Raw genomic sequence first — 18,911 nt, 5'->3', positions numbered from 1 at the left:
TAAAGACCATGTTTCATGCACATCATAAAACTATTTGGGGAATAGTTACACATATGTACTGTTGTAACATATTTATGTCAGAACTCCAAGTATGCATTTGTCAGGAAAGATGTTCTGATGCGGTGGTAACTGCAGTTGCTGGTGCATGGATTGAATTTTCAGTGTATTGATTTTGGAGATAGTGACACAATGTGCTTTGTTGTCACTGCAGAAACTGGCAATGTTGCCTGTAGCTAGCATAGGCTGATGTGGCTGCTGCAGAAAACCGTATCTGAACTTAGTTAGTGTCCTGGCATATTGTAGTTTGTACAAAAATCAGCCAAACCATCTTCTCTAAGAGAGCTGGAGGAGAATCATGTTATAACATGATCCCAGATGTAGTTAACCAGCCTATGTATGTGATGATTTAGTAAGTCTCTAAACAGTTCTTTGCATTCTTAAGAGTTAACCCTCAGCCAGATTGACACCTTCAGTGCTGAATCAGAACAGCTAATGGTAGCCATGTCTTCTGGAAAGAACATCATATTCTGGTCTTTCTAGAAAAGCAGGGTGAGGATGGAGCCATCGCTACATGCAGATACTGAAATAATTTCTACTGATGCAGAAATATTCAGTGAACATCTATGTTTTGTATTTGAAGGACACAAGATGGTGTATTTGTATCACATGAGAATGATGGAGTAGTTTCCAGTCCATTAGTAACTATAGCAGATGTTAAACAAATTCTGCTAGAGATAAACATCTTAAATTCACCAAGCTTGCAAGATTGCACCCAGCAAGAATGGGAGAGTCCTAATGTTATTCCTCTGTTAAAAGTGGACAAGTATGATTGCTCCAGTTACTTTACACTGGTTAGTCTGGCAGCAGTGACAAACAATATAACCATTAAGGGGGGTTATTCAATGAAAATGGCATGTTTCTGCTGGGGTTCTACAAAGATCTAAGCCTGGCACAGTTTAGCATTTTCGTTGATCATCACCACCCGGTGACTGGGTAAGAAGTGAAAGGGACACTATAAAGGTCCCTTAATAACTAATGACAATGCTTCAACACTAATATTAGTGGACTGTAAAAATGCAGTTTCTTGAAGATAGTAATGCTGCTTTTGGGGCAAGCCAAGATGCCAAGTTAAGACACAATTAAGTTTCCTAAAGTTTATGCATCATTATTGTACAGAAGAGTACCGAGAGCTTTAGAAACTATTAAAGAGAGATTATTGGGGCATCTCCGGAGTGTGGCTTTAGTTGTGGACTAGGAATTGGGTGGTAACTTCTGCAAATGAAAATACAATGGGATTCTTTAAAGGGAAACCTAGAGGGAACAGTCTGTAGAATCCACTGCATTTTCCATGAGTACATATTGTTCAGAAGTCTCCGATTCACCATGTATTGTAATAGCAGGAAAAAAATGAAAGCAGTATTTTAAAATTGTAACACCAAGCATAAAGGCAAGTAACAGAGTATTTTTAATGGTTTTATTAATACCAGGCTATGTGCATATGTGGATATTTCACAGTCTTTTAGGAGAATTGAGGATTATTTGTTTGTTGATCTTAATTCAGTTTTAAGAATCTTTGTTTCATTAATTTCCTGCAGACACAATATAGGTAATTTCACCAAAGTATCAATACATTCATTAATAAAGAAAGACTGACTTACTGCAGTTTCCTTAAGGAGGTTTCTGAAATTTTGATTTGTAACAAATTTAGTGTGTTTCAGGGTATAAGTGTGTAATTTAATCACCAGGGGAATAATATACATTAAAAATTACACTATATAAGGAGAGAAACAAAATTAAACCCAATTTTTGATCAGCACTCTAGTTCAGAATCTCAGGTAACATGCTGTTAAGATTTCAGCTGAGACTGCCTTTTTAATATATTGTGTTTCAGGGACAGTTTTGTGATTATTGCAATGCTGCTGATCCCAGTAAAGCTCACCCGGTAACCAATGCAATTGATGGCACAGAGCGCTGGTGGCAAAGTCCTCCTCTTTCTATGGGATTGAAGTACAACGAGGTCAATGTTACTTTAGAGCTGGGACAGGTAAGTGCATGAGCTATTGAATGAGATTTGATAATTTCTTGCATTTATTTTTTGCAGGCTTTGCAGTTGAGAGAGGTGTTTGAACAGATGATTTTAACTTCCAGCGTCACAGCTTGTCTGGTTTATGTCCTGTACTTTTTACAAAGTTAACTTCATTAAAGTTGTTGTTTTCCTTCAGGAATTTTGATGATGTGGGTTCTTGCCATTGGCGTCACACAGATTTAATGCCTGTGCTTTCTTGTACAGACACTAACTCGTTAACGTGAGGTTACAGGGGGGACCGCTCAGTTGAAACTGGGGCTCTAGCTTCCATTTCATATTATCCTTTTCTGTGGCCACAGGGAGAGATAGAGATTTCATGATCTCTTACCACACACACGTTTTGAGAATAATGTTTGGAGTCTGCTTTTGCCTTAGGGGTCCTTCTGGTTTCTCTATCATCCAGCAAGATCTTAAAGATAGACAGAAAGATACTGATGACATGGTCTAAAAGGGAAGGGACAGCAAAACCAGCGTAATATGAATTAGTAATATGACAGTAACATGAACACCCATATTTCCTCTACAGGCGATGGGCAAATAGCTGACAGTACAGCCTCTGTATCTGTATTTAAGTCATAGGGATGGATTCTCAGCTGCTGTAATTGGGCACTGATCCAGTGAAATTAGTTACGCTCTGCAAGTTCACACCAGCTGTAAATATGTGACTATAAATATATGTTGGGGGCTGCAAAATATACATATGCATATATATTTTGGACAGTGGTAACTGTTTTTTGACTGATTATATAGCACAGGATTTTCTGAATAGGCATTCAATTTAGTGGACAGTAAGAGGAGGAATGACAAAGGCAAAATGTTTCTTTTGAGGCTTATCTGCCATTTTATTGGGGATTCAGGTGCAAATTATTTTACATCTTCTGTTACGTGCGCTTTTAATGCTCCTGTCCCTCACATGACTGGAATGGCTCTCATTTTGAGGATATCTTCTTTCAGTGTTTACTTTGGTACCAGTTGGAAAGCGACTCTGGACTCTCTCAGGGAATCCCAAGACAAAAGGTCAAAATGACTTCAGGTCTTGTGATCAGGAAGGAATCATTTTAGTTGGTGGATGGTTGAGGGTTTAGTGAGATTAATGTGATTATTTTTTTTATTATTATTTTTTACTTCATGAACATTATCTCAGATCTGCATTCAGCTAGTTAAACCTTAATCTCAGGATTTATTTGAGCTTGAGATTCACTTTTGACATTTTGCGTAGTACTCTCACACCCCAGATTCATGATACTAATAATGAAGAAGAAAATTAAATACTATGACAGTTACTGTGCCTGCTCAAGGAAACAGGTAAACACTGAGACCCCAATGCACCTTACCTTATTTCAGTGTCCTAAAAATTAAGAGCTTAGCGTGTGTTAGTTATGCAGACTTTCTCAGCAGTTGACAGAGACAGAAGTTTTCAGAGTGCAATTCTCCCTCCAGTGAGCTGAAATGAAGGTTTTGGTTTTTAAGGAAAAATAAATGTTCTTGAAGTTAGATGTGTACCTAAATACCTTGCAGAACTACAGGCTATAATACTGAAAACATAGTAGGGATGTAGTTTTTCTCACTGAGTAGTTGTCCTTTATTTTGACACAAGGCATCTTTTTCTGCAAACAAAATATAGAATGTTTTTGCATGTGCAAAACACGACAAAGAGTAAGGTACATAAGTGTGCAGGGAAGCAATGGATGAGTTGTAAGTTGGTCATCAAATATTCACAATTAGAGGAAGCAGAACTCAGTGCAATGTCAAAAGCTTTTAATTTACAGTGTTCCTGCGATTATATCTTTACGACTGAGGACGGAGTCCCAGTGGAGCCTTTTGCCATGGTCTGATGACAATACTTAATTGAATAGTTGCACCATGGTGGAAGTTTGAGTGCACACTGCCACAGAGTTGGAACAGAACACGCACCTGCTGCTGCTTCTCTTTCATAAGGGCTAGGGGTGATTTTGATGTCAGAATCCTTTCAGGATGTTAAGTCTTTCTGCTAGAAAAAAAGCTCTTTTTGCTGTATTTGTAATATGAGAAAAAGCAAAAAACCTTAAAGCAAAAGCCCTGCTTTACTTCTCTTTCTGACTTTCTGTACTATAGTTACATTTCTAATCAATCACAGTCCTTCTGAATAATAATTATAATGTTGATCCCTGAGGCAGTCTCTCCATCCTGTTAACATACTGTGGCTATTCCTAACTTGTTTAAAATACTTGGATCAAATGAAGTCTCATTTATTCCTTTAATTGGTCCTGATTTTCCCAGCGTGGTTTTCAACATATTTTAAACTTCTGAATCCAGAATGTCTGTCTGAAGTTCATTGCCCTTCCCCTGACTCTTTAGATTGCCTAATTTTAGCAGGTGTGCCCTCATCTTTGGCTTGCTAAATGCTCAGCAGATATTACAGTAATACTCCCCCAGGTATTTTCCTGAACTCTGTCTTCAAAAGGAGATGAAGGTTAAGGATAGTGTGATATGAAAAAGAAATGTCTAACTGTTGTACGTAAAAAAGCATAGTCAACAAATTTTATTGTTGCTTTTAGTTACACATGATTTTTTTTTTTTAAACTGTGTTTTTATGGCAATAATATAGTGCTGAAACACTGAGGCTCAGTGAAGTCTTGTGCACTAAAATGTTGAGTAGTTTTTATGTAGTGATACTATTAGTCACTGTTGTAAACTAAAGGCACACAGTGGAATGTAATGTCCAAATTAGTAATTTTGTTAGGGAGGGAGGGAAACAACCATAAATTTAAGATAAGTGGTATGGCCTGTGGATGACTTTATGCTTTTATGTTATCTGCCAATTAAAGCATGTAAATATTCTGTAAAAAAGCCTCACAGTTTGGTAGGTCTTCTGAATTGCTTTTATATGGTAGGTATTGCTTATGGGATTAATTTTTTTTTATTTGGTAGCAGTCCTCTATGTCCATAGCTTTACAAACAACATTGTTGTTGAGAACATTAACCAGTTTTGGCTAATTATTACGAAAAACATTTGTTCTTAACTTACAAAAGATTGACATAATTTCTTAAAATGTGTCTGAAGTTACAGTTACTTTATATTTTACAGAAAAAGTTAAATTATCCTGTAGGCCCTTCTCCCGTAGGGAGATACTATCAAGGTGATGGGAGATTTATCATAAGCTGCATTGAACTGGGCTTCCAAGACTAGTCATTGCATTCATTGTGCTTGACTACTGAAGACTTTATATTACCAATGACCTTGAAATTAGACCCAGCTCTGGGGTGGAATTGCATAATCTCAATAATGACACTGAGAAGCCCTACGAATTAGGGCACAAGAACCACGTGTAGAGCTTCTGCACTCCTGCAGAACTGCCTCCAGCAGGGAGACAGCCTTTCCCCTGGAACCCCTGCACAGCTCTGCCCCCGCAGCAGCCCCAACCCCTGCTTGGCTTCACACTGTGGAGAACAGGGTCTTTTAGGCCTGGGGAAGGTACAACATTGTCCCTGCAGTACCCAAAAAAGGGGATCCTAACAGCACAATCTTGCGTTACTTTGTATTAGAGAACTCTGGTTCGGAGTATTTCAGTTTTTGCAGGAAACTTGATTTGGGATCACACCACAAATCATGCCACCAAAAAAAAAAAAAGTCAGTTGATTTTTGGCTCATACCACAGTAAGGTGAATCTACTTGTGAACTCTAGATTAACACAACTTCAGCTGATCAAGTAGCAGCTGCCTTATAGGAGTTTCTAGAAGTTGTTACCAGGTAATCACACTCCATTTATTCCTCAGTCACACCACGAGCAGCTCTTTCTGAGCTGAGCTGCTAGCCTTTGTCAAGGAAATATTTTAAATACATCCTTTCATGCTCATACATTATTCTTTAAGATGTAGTCAATGTATTAAAGCTTTAATTAAAAGTAAAAGTTTTAATTAAAGACCTTTTGAATGGCTTAGCATTTTTTCTGATGTTTGCGTTAATAGATTTACGTCATTTGCTTTAAAATGTGTTTTTGATGTTAATTTGGTATTTTTCTCAAAATATACAGAAAAAACCTTGCAAGTCTTACTCTCCTTTGCTTTGCTGGCTCTGTCTTTCTCTGGTTCTTCTTCTGCATCCTCTTAGGAAGGTCTTTGTGCCCACTCATCGATCTTGCTTCCTTCCAATGTCTGTGCTTATGCCTTTTCCACCTTCCTTCCCATGCTCGTTCCTGCACATTACTTTCATTTTTCGATATGTTCTCCTAAACACCTCACTTTGCACTCGGTATAGTAAAAGCAGAATCTCTGCTGATAGCCTCCAACCCTTTGCACTTCCTTGTGTTTCCTTCCAGCGCTGACAGTACTGCTGTGTTCTTTTTCCTTCGGGCTGCAACGCTCATAAGGGGACATCTCTCTCTTGGGCAGCTGAGGTCTGAATCGTACAAACTTTTTCCCATATGAATAGCTTCAGTGTTCTGTGAAGAAATAGGCCATATGTAAGACATAATTATGAGCACTGAGTTGGTCTTTGTCCAAATCCCAGTGGAAAAGTGGCTGCATGAGAAATTTTAGGATAATAACTGACAATCATTGATGTATTTGCCTTCAGCTTTAAAAAAAAAAATAAAATCAAGGACTGATTGAATCTTGATAACGGACTACCTTCCTTCCAGAATACTGCCTGTGAAGTGTGGAGAGCATCTCCCTTCTGGTCCTGCCCATTGACTGATAGAGAAAAGACTGAACGCCTCCAGATGTGTCAATGAGGCATATTCACAGGCACTGACTTACATAACTAAATACAGTTTTTAGCATCAGTAGGTAGTTAAATGAACAAAGGATATGAATACAACTTGTATGGTACTAACTGAACGATGTTGGAAGTCCTGTGCTTATTCCTGGCTTCTGCACTGCAGTCTGTGAAGCTGGCATGCAAGGAATGACTCTGGCACGCTGTGCAGTGGGAGCCTCTCCTGTCACTGTTGATGCGTTGTTAGTGTTGCTGTGTATACCTGTACGCAGTTAAACTGGATGGAATACATGCAGTGTTCTCAGATACTACCCACATGGGATTTTCCCCTGTACCTCTGCTATAGCTACTTTTCCAGGTACCCAGAAGAGTAATTGGCAAATGCCAGAAAGGCTGGATCAGCTCTCTCTGGTTGGCATTTTTTAATATTACAGTTTCATCTGCAAAATACTGTTAGGAGTGTTTTAAGTCTTTGGATCTGCAAGGCTGCCTCAGGTCCTGCTGAGATGCTATTGAAGAAAGAGGGTGCTGACTTCTTTGCGACCTCAATAAATCAAAGCCTTTAATTTTAACCAAAGTACATGGGATTTTTATTTCATTGAAATAGATTGTTACTTTTATGGTTTAGTCTTTGATAAAAAACAATGCTCAAGACCTTAAGGCTTCATGACATTAAGAAGCTAATGGGCACGCACATGCCAACGCTGTGCAATCCATTGCATTAAGGTGTGTTCTGGAGCTGGTGCCAAGCTCAGTTCACACTTCCTTCAATCCCTTTGCTTCAACCCACATCTGAGAATTTTAGTTTATGTACTGAATGGTCATCAGATTTCTGCCTCTTTCTCACTTTCTTTGCTAACATGTTAATCAAGTAGAGAAAGTTTGCATGTCTGCTAATGCTGGGCAACCTTTGCAGAGGTCCTCCAGTGCAGAGACTTCACTGTCTTCTGCGTAATGTACAGTGCCTTGCCACAGTGTCATTATTCAAGAAAATGTCAGAAGCCTAGAAGAACTGTCATATGTGGAGGGAATTTTTGATGGTGTAGATATATCTGCAAGTACAATGCTGGAAACAGCTGTTGTCTGTACTTCTGCAATTCAGATTACATGAAGGAGGATTCTTGTGGTACCTTTTTGAACACATCTATAGAGATCTATAGAATGCCTCGGATAGATAGTCTGCCTGACTTTAGTTGTGTTCTTGTTATTGCCACACTCCGGGACTTTTTATTCTTCAGGAGCAAAAAAGGGAGAACAATCCTTTCGTACCTACAAGGGTAGCACACAGCATGGCGGTTGTTTGCAACAGTGTGTGTTTTTCTGTTGTCCTGGTTTATGCGCAGCACTTAATTGTCATTTCAGTGTTTTAGTATTCAGTTTTGAATTTATGGTGGTAGGAATGCAGCAAAATATGTTATACTTCTGTATATGCATATCTAACTTTCTTCTTTTTGCTTATGTATTTTAGGATTCAAAGAAATCTTGTAAATTCCTCCATATAAAAATTGCTTAAACTTCTAAGGAGAAAATATAGAAAATATTTTAAAGTAGTCTTATTGCAATTTTTAGATTTCTCATGAGGATGCAATGGGTCATAGGAAGTTTTCTTTCTGTTGGGTTAAAATAAGTAGTGTGCGGGCCATTAGATATCATGAATATTGTATCATCATCAATAATGGTACAATGTGATTCTCAATCAATTTAAATGAATTCTGTTAATACAATCTTAAATTCGCCTGTAAGGGCTTCTATAGAAATGTTTCTGTCTTTGTAGTGTAATATTGGTAATTTCTAGCTCTGTATTACAGTTTCCATTTTTAGATGAGAAAGACAATTTGCTGATTCTGCTGGATGATTTTAAAAATCTTTATCTTATTTTTTATGAATCTTCCAGGCCACTTCTTACAAGAATATTTCAAATCTGAACAAGCTTGAGTGAACAGGAAAAAGTCACGTCAATAAGAAACTGGTTAAATTCCAGCTGTTGACAATCCATCAGGTTTGATCCATGCTGCTAGATTGCAGCAGGGTATGGGGTGAGAACATTTACAGGAGTACATCCTCTTTCACGTCTGCATTTCCAGAGTGGATTGGTTTAATTGCTGGAAACAAAATGCTGTTTCTACTTGTAAACTTATTTCTTTATTCATGTAAGGGAATGGTCAGAATCTTGATTAAGCCATATTTAAGATTTTTTTATTGATTTTTTTTTTTTACTATTATAGAATTGCACCAAAAGAACAGTTATTTTTAATGCTTACTTACATTTTTAACACTCCTTTTGAAATATTTTTTTTAATGAAAGGAACTTGACTTAAAAGCAGCCAAATAAATATTTTTTTCCAAAAATGAAGAAACTCCCTTTTTTTTCAAAACTGAAGAAGAAAAACACTGCTTTGAGTTTATTATGCCTTTTTTTCAGGCTAGGTCTTACTTCTGTCAATGCAATGGGATCAAGATTTAAATTAGTCAAATGCCAGCTTAGAAGATGTGATTAAAATTGCTTTTAATGATTGCTTTTCTAGGTCTTATGTCAGCAAGGTTACTCTTTTATCTTTAGTTCAGATTTATTTGCGAAGCCAAGGATTATTTTTCTTCTGTTGTTCCCTCATCAGATCTGGAGACAGATGGTTCATTAGCCTGGTCAGTATTCAGTCATAGTGGAAATCTGGATTTTCAGGTGGTATTCAGCATCCTTGATCCAGGTCAAAACCAAATAAATCATTGGCACCCAAATGAAGCCAGAAACAGAACAGATGAATAGATGATAGGATTAGTGACTAAGTTTTGGTGAGGTATTGTTATTAACTAACACTAATTTATTTTTATCAAGACCTATCCCTTTCCCCTTTCTGAATGTGACTGTACAAACCTGAGAAGTATTTCAAACTATGAGATGTAAGGAGAGCTGCATGTGAATTGAAGCTTTTCATATGCAGCAGTAGTTCAAAGTTGCCATGCATTTTTTTCTTCCATTTTGTGGTTTGAGTGGAAGCATGCAATGTGTAGTGCTGGGGAGACAGTTCTTTAAGCGTTGGCAGACTTGCAGAGTTCCTGATATAATACACATATTGGACAGTACTTCAGCTTCACGTGCATTGAGTAGTCATAGACTTAAACAAATTCCACAGCTGCATAGCCGACGTGGCATACAGGTGTTTGATGGGTGCCACATGCTGATTCAGCTGTGTTACTATGGTGTGCTCTCATTTTGGCCACTTTTTTCTTTAGATGCTTATGAAAGGTTATAGTCCAGGGTGACACTGGTGTGTAAGTGAGCTTGTCTCATATTTCTTCAGCACTGTGGAAATGGAATTCACTGCTACTATTTTGCTCACGCTTATGAGAAGGTATCACCTGTTGCGATAGATGAGACGAGACTGGCTGTGTCAGCACTTTGAGTAGCATCTGAGTAAAAGAACATAATAACTGTATGACAAGCTGAAGCAGATGTCATCTGCTTTTTTGGGGAGTAGATATAAGTCATTGTAATGATTCCACAACGTGACTACAAGCAGTGGTGCCCTGGAGAAGGCAAGGCCTTTTCTATATGCTTCTTTTGTTTTCTCTTGAGCTTTCTAAACAGTTTGGCTTGATTAACTCTGTATCAGCCAACACACAGTGTTATCCACGCTTGTTAACATGCAAGTAAGGATGGGACTCCCAAAGGCCCTAAAACACAGGCTATTGCCTGCCCAGTGCAAACCTGAACAGGACAATACCCCTTGAGAGATTCAGCTGGCCAAAAGCAAGGACATGAAGCACTATTTTTTTAGGAATTTCAGAACTGTTGTGCTTTCCTGGGAGGATACCAGTCTTTGCACTGAATGGCCATACCGGATGACATGGAACACCTGTATGGCCAATATCCCTACTCTGAAACTTGCCAGTCAAGTAGCGGGAGTTACTTAGGCAAAGAGTATCAGAAACTCAGTAAGGGCAACTCTTGCCCCAGTCCCCAAAATATTCACCTATTTCTGACAATCAGTGTAAAGACTTTCCGTTAGTAATTTAAAGGCATTACTCCACCTGTGCAGTCATTGTGCATAGTTGTGGGTTCTGTCATGGTTCTGTCAACAGAATGGCTGCCACTACTTTGCTTGATACTGTTGTCTAGTTAGTCAGTTTCCACATGTAGATACTGTCTGGCTATTTAGATACCTAATTTAGTATCACAGGAGGTGAAGTTGGTGGTTGTTGTGCTGTGTTAAGCGAGCAGGATAAATTCCAACACTAACATGAAAGGAGTTTTTTTCCCCGATTTTTTCTCCGCTGACCTAGGTAACCAACATTCAGCAAATCAACAGTTTCTGAAATATGTTTTAAGGTACAACGACACTTGCTGCAGCGATGACTTGGTGTGTATAGAACAAGCAGTTGCCCTGGGTAGTTGTACATACTGCACTAAATGAATGCCCGATGAAAAAGCTTCATTTTTTTTCTTCTGGGATGTGAGGTATTATCATGAGAGCATGCTCCATGAAGTGCCTGAACTCCTCCAGTTTCTCTGTGAGAAGGGTTTACTTTCTTATGTGAATATTTTTGATATCTGAAATGGATGTGTGAAGATTGAGGCTGCTTGTAGGTGTATGATTGCAATGTGCATGTAGCCATGGGATAGGCATGTGCAGTACTGGTTAGGGACAAATATTTCTAGGTATCTGCTCCACTGTGTTGTTCGCCATTTGAATCTGGCTCTTGGTGGCCCCAGCTGGCAGCTGAATGGGCCAGTCATGGCAACAGTTGCAGTTCCCAGTTTGTGGTTGGGAGCTTGTATGCACTTGTGGTTTGGAGTCTAATAACCTGTGCAAAGTATTAGCTTCAGTGTTACAGCATTTGTGATGTTTGGGCAAAGATAAACTACGTGGGTGTATTTGATGTGAGGGCTCTGGCAGCAGTTACTTGACAGAGCGGGGACTGTAACTCACTGCCATCCCCATCAAAGTGAGAATATCTTGCAAGCAGATGATTCTGGGTTGAAGTTGTTGAGTGGGAAATTCTAGTGCAGGTTCACTTGAATATTGACTGTACTTCAGTATTGGATCACTTTTATTGCCAGTTTATATCCATGTTGTGGTTGTTTAAACTCTAAATGACCCTTAGAATCAATCTGTGTTCAGTCTTTTGTGTGGAGGTAATTTTACTATCTGATTTTTATGACTATGGGCTATCCCAAGAGGCTTACAGTAAGATTTCCTTTCTTGTCAAATCCTTTTTTTGCTGTAGTGTTTGGGAGCTTTCTGTCTCTGTGGTCTATTGCTGTGACACATAATGAGCACCTAAAGAAGCCAGATGGGACTCTTGGCCTTGGGAACCTTGAGCTGATGAAGCTCTTTGAGCTGTTTCAGACGATGAATGAGCTACAGTCATAAGCATCTTTCCTGTGTTATTTGATATCCACAAAACTCTGGTGTGGCTTGCATCTGCCACTTGAGAAGTCTGTTAAGTGGCAAAATTATCTAGAAATATTCTTAAAGTGAGGGAACAGATGGCTATAGAATACTGTCAAATGCAACCAGAGGATTCCCAGTGTAAATGGTGTGTGCGTTTTCTCTTACATCACTGTGATTTTCCTTGACTACAAGAACAATTATGTGATTGGAATGCAACACAAATGTATGAGGATGCTGCAAAAGTATCTTAGTTCAATGATGTGTTGAGATGCTGACTTTTCAAAGTTAATACCTGTAACCCACCCAAGCAATTAGTCATGTGCAAAACAGAGCTGTCCTGAAATGTAAGAGATGGCATTTAACACATCCCTCTTGCAGCTCCCTTAATATGTTGGAGCACGTTGCCAGGTAAGATAGCCAGCTGAGAATCTGGCCTATTATTTTAATGGGAATGAAACTGCAGAGGATAATCTTCTCACTTTACACCAAAGAAAAGGTGTTTATTGGCATTAGTTTTGGTATTGCAGTACTTTCCTAGAGTTCAAAAAGTTCCTGATAAGATCTATGTATTTCTTTTACCAGCTCTTCCATGTTGCCTATATTCTTATCAAGTTTGCAAATTCTCCTCGTCCAGATCTCTGGATCTTAGAAAGATCAGTGGATTTTGGAAGAACTTACACTCCCTGGCAATATTTTGCTCGTGAGTATCAATTTTGTGTCACTTCTCTTTGGTGGACAGGTTTCTTTAACCTTTCACCTAGTAGCAGCAAAATCAGACTGTGGGGCTCACTGAAGATTTCAACTGCAGTGAAGACAGTGAATGTTGAATACATTTCTCTTGTCTTAGCTATCCACAATAAATTAGTTGCAAGAGTGTAACTAAAAATGAGTAAGATATTTTGAAAGTATAATTCAATATATAAATATTTTTGAGTCTGTTGGAAATTTTTGATTTGTTTGTCTTGGGTTTTGGGTATGTCAGAACTACAGTGTCCTTCATCCCATGGAACCCCTAAGTTCCTTGCAGAAATCAAAGTGAAATATAAATGCAAAACCTTGGGGTACGTCCATAGCTTTTTTTTGTGATGGTATGATAAATATTGTGCCATGTCTTGTCAGTCACAGGGGAGAATTTACCTGGAAGCACAGGGGATACTTCTTTGTTAGTTTAAATTTGAACAGTAATGTTTATTTTCGCATATAAAAATGATTTTGTTCTTACTTGACTAGACTCCAAAGCAGATTGCTTGGAACGCTTTGGAAAGGAAGCTAATCTTCCGGTGAGGAGGGATAGCGATGTCCTTTGCACCACAGAGTATTCTCGCATTCTGCCTCTTGAAAATGGAGAGGTAAGTGCTTTTAGAAGTAATGTGTAATGCTGGAAGCAAGCAGCATTGGTTTCAGAAATTTGCTGTTTCAATAAAAACCTAGAACTGGAAGTAATTTTTCAGCTATGACTGCTTGAACCTACATTAGTAAGTCCATAACCAAGCACTTAAGTTGCTTGTGAGATTTTTGGAGGGTGAGGCTCCTCCTAACTTTTACCCTTTGGGGGTGAGGGCTGCTCAGAGCCAACTGTGTTGATTTTTATCATAATTTAGGTACCTCACTTCAACCATATGCATTTGAAGCTGTTGACCGCATTTTCTGAACACTTCCAATGTATATAGCAGAGCTTACTGCATCAGAATTGCTCATGGGATTAAAGGCTGTAGAAACCACTCAAGAATAAGTAGCTATTTAAGAAAAGAATATATAAAATGCTACATGTTTGTAGTATAATACATGTGTTTTGAAAATGTTCTTTGATTTTAGCCATTATTACTTGCTAGGCAGAAGCGTGGCTTGTGTTATCTGTATGAATGTTAAACTCCTGGCTGTGCTGGTGGTTCTGCTGACATTCTCCTTTTACACCTGATGTGGTTAGAATTGAGATCTGAACTCCTCAAGAGTTATCCAGAGTTTTGAGCATATGGATCTGGAGCTGTAGTTTCGTTATTAAAGTAGAGTTTGGTTTATTAACATATCTGTAAAATTTTACTAATAAAATATTGTAAAGAATAATTCCCATGAAAGAACACTGCTGGTGCCATCACCTATTATGTTCCTAAAGGAATTCTGCTGCTATCAGAGCTGTCACCATTCCCTTATGTGCTTTGGATTATAGCAGCCATTTGAAAATAGAAATCAATTATCTGGTCAGTTATAAATAAATGAAATTCTCATACTCAGTCCTGTATACACACACTGGATTGTTAATAGAGATTCATGAATGCTAAGCTACTGGCATCTGTTTCTTTAAAAAAAATTAAAAAAAATTACTGGAGCCCCTGTTTTGAAAGCCAGATAAACCTGCTTTCATGTGAGGGGATTTTCTAAAGCAACACTGTGTACTTTCTTCCATTAATATGCTCCCAGGCACTGGACGTGGTAACAATAATATTTTCCAGGAATGTTTGTGCCTTAACCCAAAAATAAATGTGCTTTGGGAAAGAGCCAAGACCTGATGTTTTTACTCAGGCAAAGCTCCCATTGACACTATCAACTGTTAATATAACTACTTGCAACTATTCCTGTTATTTTTTTAATATTAAAAAATGTACATTTTGTGTGTTATACCTACTGTTTTCAAAACAGATAGAAGCACTTTTGTTTCCCAATGTGCCATATGAGTAATGAGAATTCAGGAGGGTCCAAGACTAACAACACTATTTTTCCTGATGTCCTGGCTTCAGTATGAAATGTGTAGTTGTTACTGCAAACATGCTTAGAAACAGTAGCAAGTTTTTGGTTTCTCTTATTAGTTTTGCTCTGTGTTGCTACTGACACTTGCAGTTGAAATATTTTAACAAAAATGTGCTTACTTCTTTGTTAGATTGTAGTATCTTTGGTAAATGGTCGCCCAGGAGCAAAAAACTTCACTTACTCCCCTAGTCTTCGAGAATTCACAAAAGCAACAAATATCCGCCTTCATTTTCTCAGAACTAATACGCTTCTTGGACACTTGATATCAAAAGCTCAACGAGACCCCACTGTAACCCGTAGAGTAAGTACTGTTTTTGCTGAGATATACTCAACAATCTTACTCAGCGTGTTAAGAGACCAAAAAAAGTGATCTAGATGTTTTCCCTTTGCAACGTACTAACAATTGAAACTTAGTGACCCACCTTTAAATTTGCATATTTTCTCCAGGTTTGTTTGAGACAAGAACTTAATTGGGTCAGCGTAGAAGGCAAGTAAAGATTAATAATTTTGTAATAGACAGTCTTCTTTCCCTGTTTTCAAATACGGAAGGAAGTTGGGTGCCTCATAGGGAGCTATAAGGAGCCAAAGCGGAAATCTTCTAAACTATCTTACACAGAACTGAGGAACTGAATATCCTCAGCTTTATTTGACACTACTTTCCCTTATTTACTCAAAGAAAGATTTTCAGGAAACAGCACCTGAATTTCTGAAGGAACAGAAATCAAAGGGCATACTTAAAAGTTACTGTCTTACCACAAATTGTTTGAGATGCCTAGGTGGTTTCAGTGGATTTTGGGCTATTCAGGACCTTAGAAGCCAAAGTCCCACTCCCATTCAGTGGGGGAATGTAAGGAAATACAGCTCCCTCAAGGGAACACTGCATAGAAATTCATATACTTAGAGAGATTGCAGACTTCATATTGTATTGTTATTTTTAACCTTTTCAGTTAAAATGAAGATTCAGTAACAATTGGAGGAAACCCTGGGGTGAGGCACCATACAAATGTTTATGAGGGTTTCAGCATTGAAAAACATAAAATTATTCCAGTTACTTGATAGCACTCCTATTAAGTACCTTTATTGTCTTATGTAAATTTTAAGATGTTGCTCACAGGCAGATGTAAAAGCAGTATTTAGTTTTCTTGGCAAGCAGCACAGATTTAATGTAAGAATCTTCTGATGTTATCATAGCCATGGGATGTAGGCTAAATGAATGAAATGTCCAGTGTTTTATTAAACTGTTAAAAGATAGCGCAAGTTTTTATTGTGGAGACCTTCAAAGTCTAGGAAATAGTTAATATTCTTAAGGAAAATCTTTGTGTTAAACTTCCTACAGAAACAGATGAAAACCAGACCAGTTCTGTTCTACTGTCCAAGTAACTGCCTGGCTTCTCCTGTTAATGGTTTAAGTTCACAACACACTAAATCATATCAAGTATATTTTATGTCTACACTGTGGCAGTTTGGCCTGTTAATTGTTTTGGCCTATTAATTGTTTTGGCCTATTGCTAATTGCTGTTTTGACTTATTACTGAGCAGTGACAGTACAGCTGCTGTTGGTACTAAGCATGGCTCTGCAAAGCTCTATGAAACCATAGACCAGGTTGTGAAGACTCTTACACCTAAAACTACTGTTAAATATGTTGGCAAGAGTCACAGTGATAATTTCTAGCTGTGCCGACAACACTGGAAGCTTTTACTTTTAAGTTTTACTTACAGTATGAAAATGATATGCACAGTTGGAAATGAACGTGTATATCTGAATAGAGAAGGCAAAAAACATTTCCTCGTCTGTATATCCCACCTACTGTTCTTCACCTGCCTAGAGCAAAGAGAGCTAGTTGGAAAAACTCTCTGCCTTGGGGAAGCACCTTGTCTGTGCCGGCCAGCTCCACCTACGTAAAAGGAGAGAGTGTATATGCAACTGAAATTAATCACAGAATGGCTGTTGAGGTTGGAAGGGACCTCTGGAGGTCCTTAGGTCCAACTCCCACTGCTCAGGCAGGGCTACCTAAAGCCAGTCGGCCAAGACAATGTCCAGGCAGCTTTTGAGTATCTCCGAGGAGGGCGACTCCATAACCTCCCTGGGCAATCTGTGTCAGTGCTCAGCCACCCTCCCAGTGAAAAAGTGTTTCCTAATGTTCAGAGGGAACCTCCTGCCTTTCAGTTGATGCCAGTTGTCTCTGGTCCTGTCACTGGGCACCACTGACAAGAGTGCAGCTCCGCCCTCTCAACACCCTCCCTTCAAGTGTTTATACACATTGATAAGTTCTCCCCTGAGCCTTCTTTTCTCCAGGCTGAACAGTCCCAGCTCTCTCAGCCTTTCCTCATAGGAGAGATGCTTCAGTCCATTCATCATCTTTGTGGGCCTTTGTTGAACTCTCCCCAGTATGTTCATGTTTCTCTTGTACTGGAGAGCCCAGAACTGAACACAGCACTCCAGGTGTGGCCTCACCAGTGCTGAGTAGAGGGGAAAGATTGCCATCGGGAGAGTCCTACCACCTACATACCACCTAGAAGGGATGTATTGTGAATGGATTGAGCACAGGACATACATCTGCAGGATGTTCTGACCATTTTTCTCTTCATCCTCCAGTGGCATTAAATATCCCTCTTTAATTTTTCTGGGGCTGCGTAGAGATCAAAGTTTACAGCCATCCCTTTGTTCTGCCTGGTGCTCTAAGTGAGACGAGGAAACAACTGAACTACAAAAATATATGCAGAAGTTACTATTGCTATGTATACAGTAATTATATTTTCATTGAGTTGAACCAATTAAATTTTATCTTCTGTTGCCTGGGTGCCTGCAAGGCATGTGGATGAGATACAGAGTGGTTCAGTTTTGGGTCAGAATTTCAAATCCAGCTTCAGTCATGAGTGATTTTGACCAGGCTGGTGATTTCCATCTTTTTCTAGTGTTAGTGATCATGTCTGACTGAATGGGGAGACTGCACTGCCCAAACCAACATGTCCTGTTTGTTGACCAGACCACAGTCTCACAAATTGATGCTTTGACTGTACTTTACATCTCCATCCTCAACCTGGCTTTGAACAAGCTTTGGGCTTGGGTACTGGCAGCTGCGTAGCTGCTGGGGAATTGAGAACTAGAGCGATATGCCTTTGGTGCGAGCTGCACAACCCTGTTACTATCAGGCACCCCATGGGTATTGGCTGTGATTTGCTGGTACTCATACTGAGACACAGGCATCAACAGAGTTTTGACCATTGGCTGCCTGACTTTGACCCTTTGTAAAGTCATGTCTTTAAAATTCTGATAAGCAAGATTTAACAATCTGATGTTGATATTTCTGACATAATACAAGTAAGTAAAGACCTATACATACTTATTTTGCTTGTTCCATAGTATTACTACAGTATAAAGGACATCAGTATTGGTGGTCGATGTGTTTGCCATGGTCATGCTGAAGTATGTAATGCAAAGAGAGGTGAAAACCAATACCAGTAAGTAAGCTGAACGTAACATTAATTTAATAAGAGGAAAACAATACATGCATGTTTTCAAAAGACCTTTTTTATTATAAAATTTTATAGTATTACAGGGATTTTTCATTATGTTTAAAAAAACATAGAATCTGCTAATGATTGACAAGAAAACATTTCAAGAGATATTGTATGTGAAATATAATAATAATAAAGTCTTTACTTAGATTTTTTAATTTTTAATTGAAATAAGAGTTTGGCAGATGGAATAATTTCTTAGAAACTCGGGTCTTTTTGGAAAACATGGGTTGATATCACCTTCCCACAGCAGGAATTAGAAGCCCATCTCAAGAACAAAGTGAACTTCCTGGAGATACTGACCATTATAACTGAGCTCAGCCAAGATCCAATGACTTTTGATCATTACTAGAAAAAATAAAAACAAACCTGAACTAACTGTTCCTTTTCCCTGTTAAGTTTGTGATTTCCATATTGATTTCACAAGGAGTTAGATCAGGGTCCTTGGCTTATCTGCTATAAGGAAGTGACT

At 38.6% G+C, this 18,911-nt stretch overlaps 1 protein-coding gene across 1 annotated transcript in view; it reads left to right on the top strand.

Annotated features, from left to right (window-relative positions):
• LAMA3 (laminin subunit alpha 3) overlaps positions 1-18,911 on the top strand; it is a 122,918-nt gene that overhangs the window by 3,588 nt on the left and 100,419 nt on the right. Inside the window, exons 2-6 of the mRNA XM_056332756.1 lie at positions 1,892-2,044; positions 12,758-12,875; positions 13,406-13,524; positions 15,051-15,221; positions 18,285-18,382. Coding sequence (XP_056188731.1) covers positions 1,892-2,044; positions 12,758-12,875; positions 13,406-13,524; positions 15,051-15,221; positions 18,285-18,382 — 659 coding nt within the window. The remainder of the gene's footprint in view (positions 1-1,891; positions 2,045-12,757; positions 12,876-13,405; positions 13,525-15,050; positions 15,222-18,284; positions 18,383-18,911) is intronic.

The sequence above is a fragment of the Falco biarmicus genome, chromosome 3 (assembly GCF_023638135.1).
Source record: "Falco biarmicus isolate bFalBia1 chromosome 3, bFalBia1.pri, whole genome shotgun sequence".
NCBI classification, from domain to species: Eukaryota; Metazoa; Chordata; class Aves; order Falconiformes; family Falconidae; genus Falco; species Falco biarmicus.
Note: the sequence above shows the minus strand (reverse complement) of the source record. Positions and strands in the feature narration are given on the sequence as shown.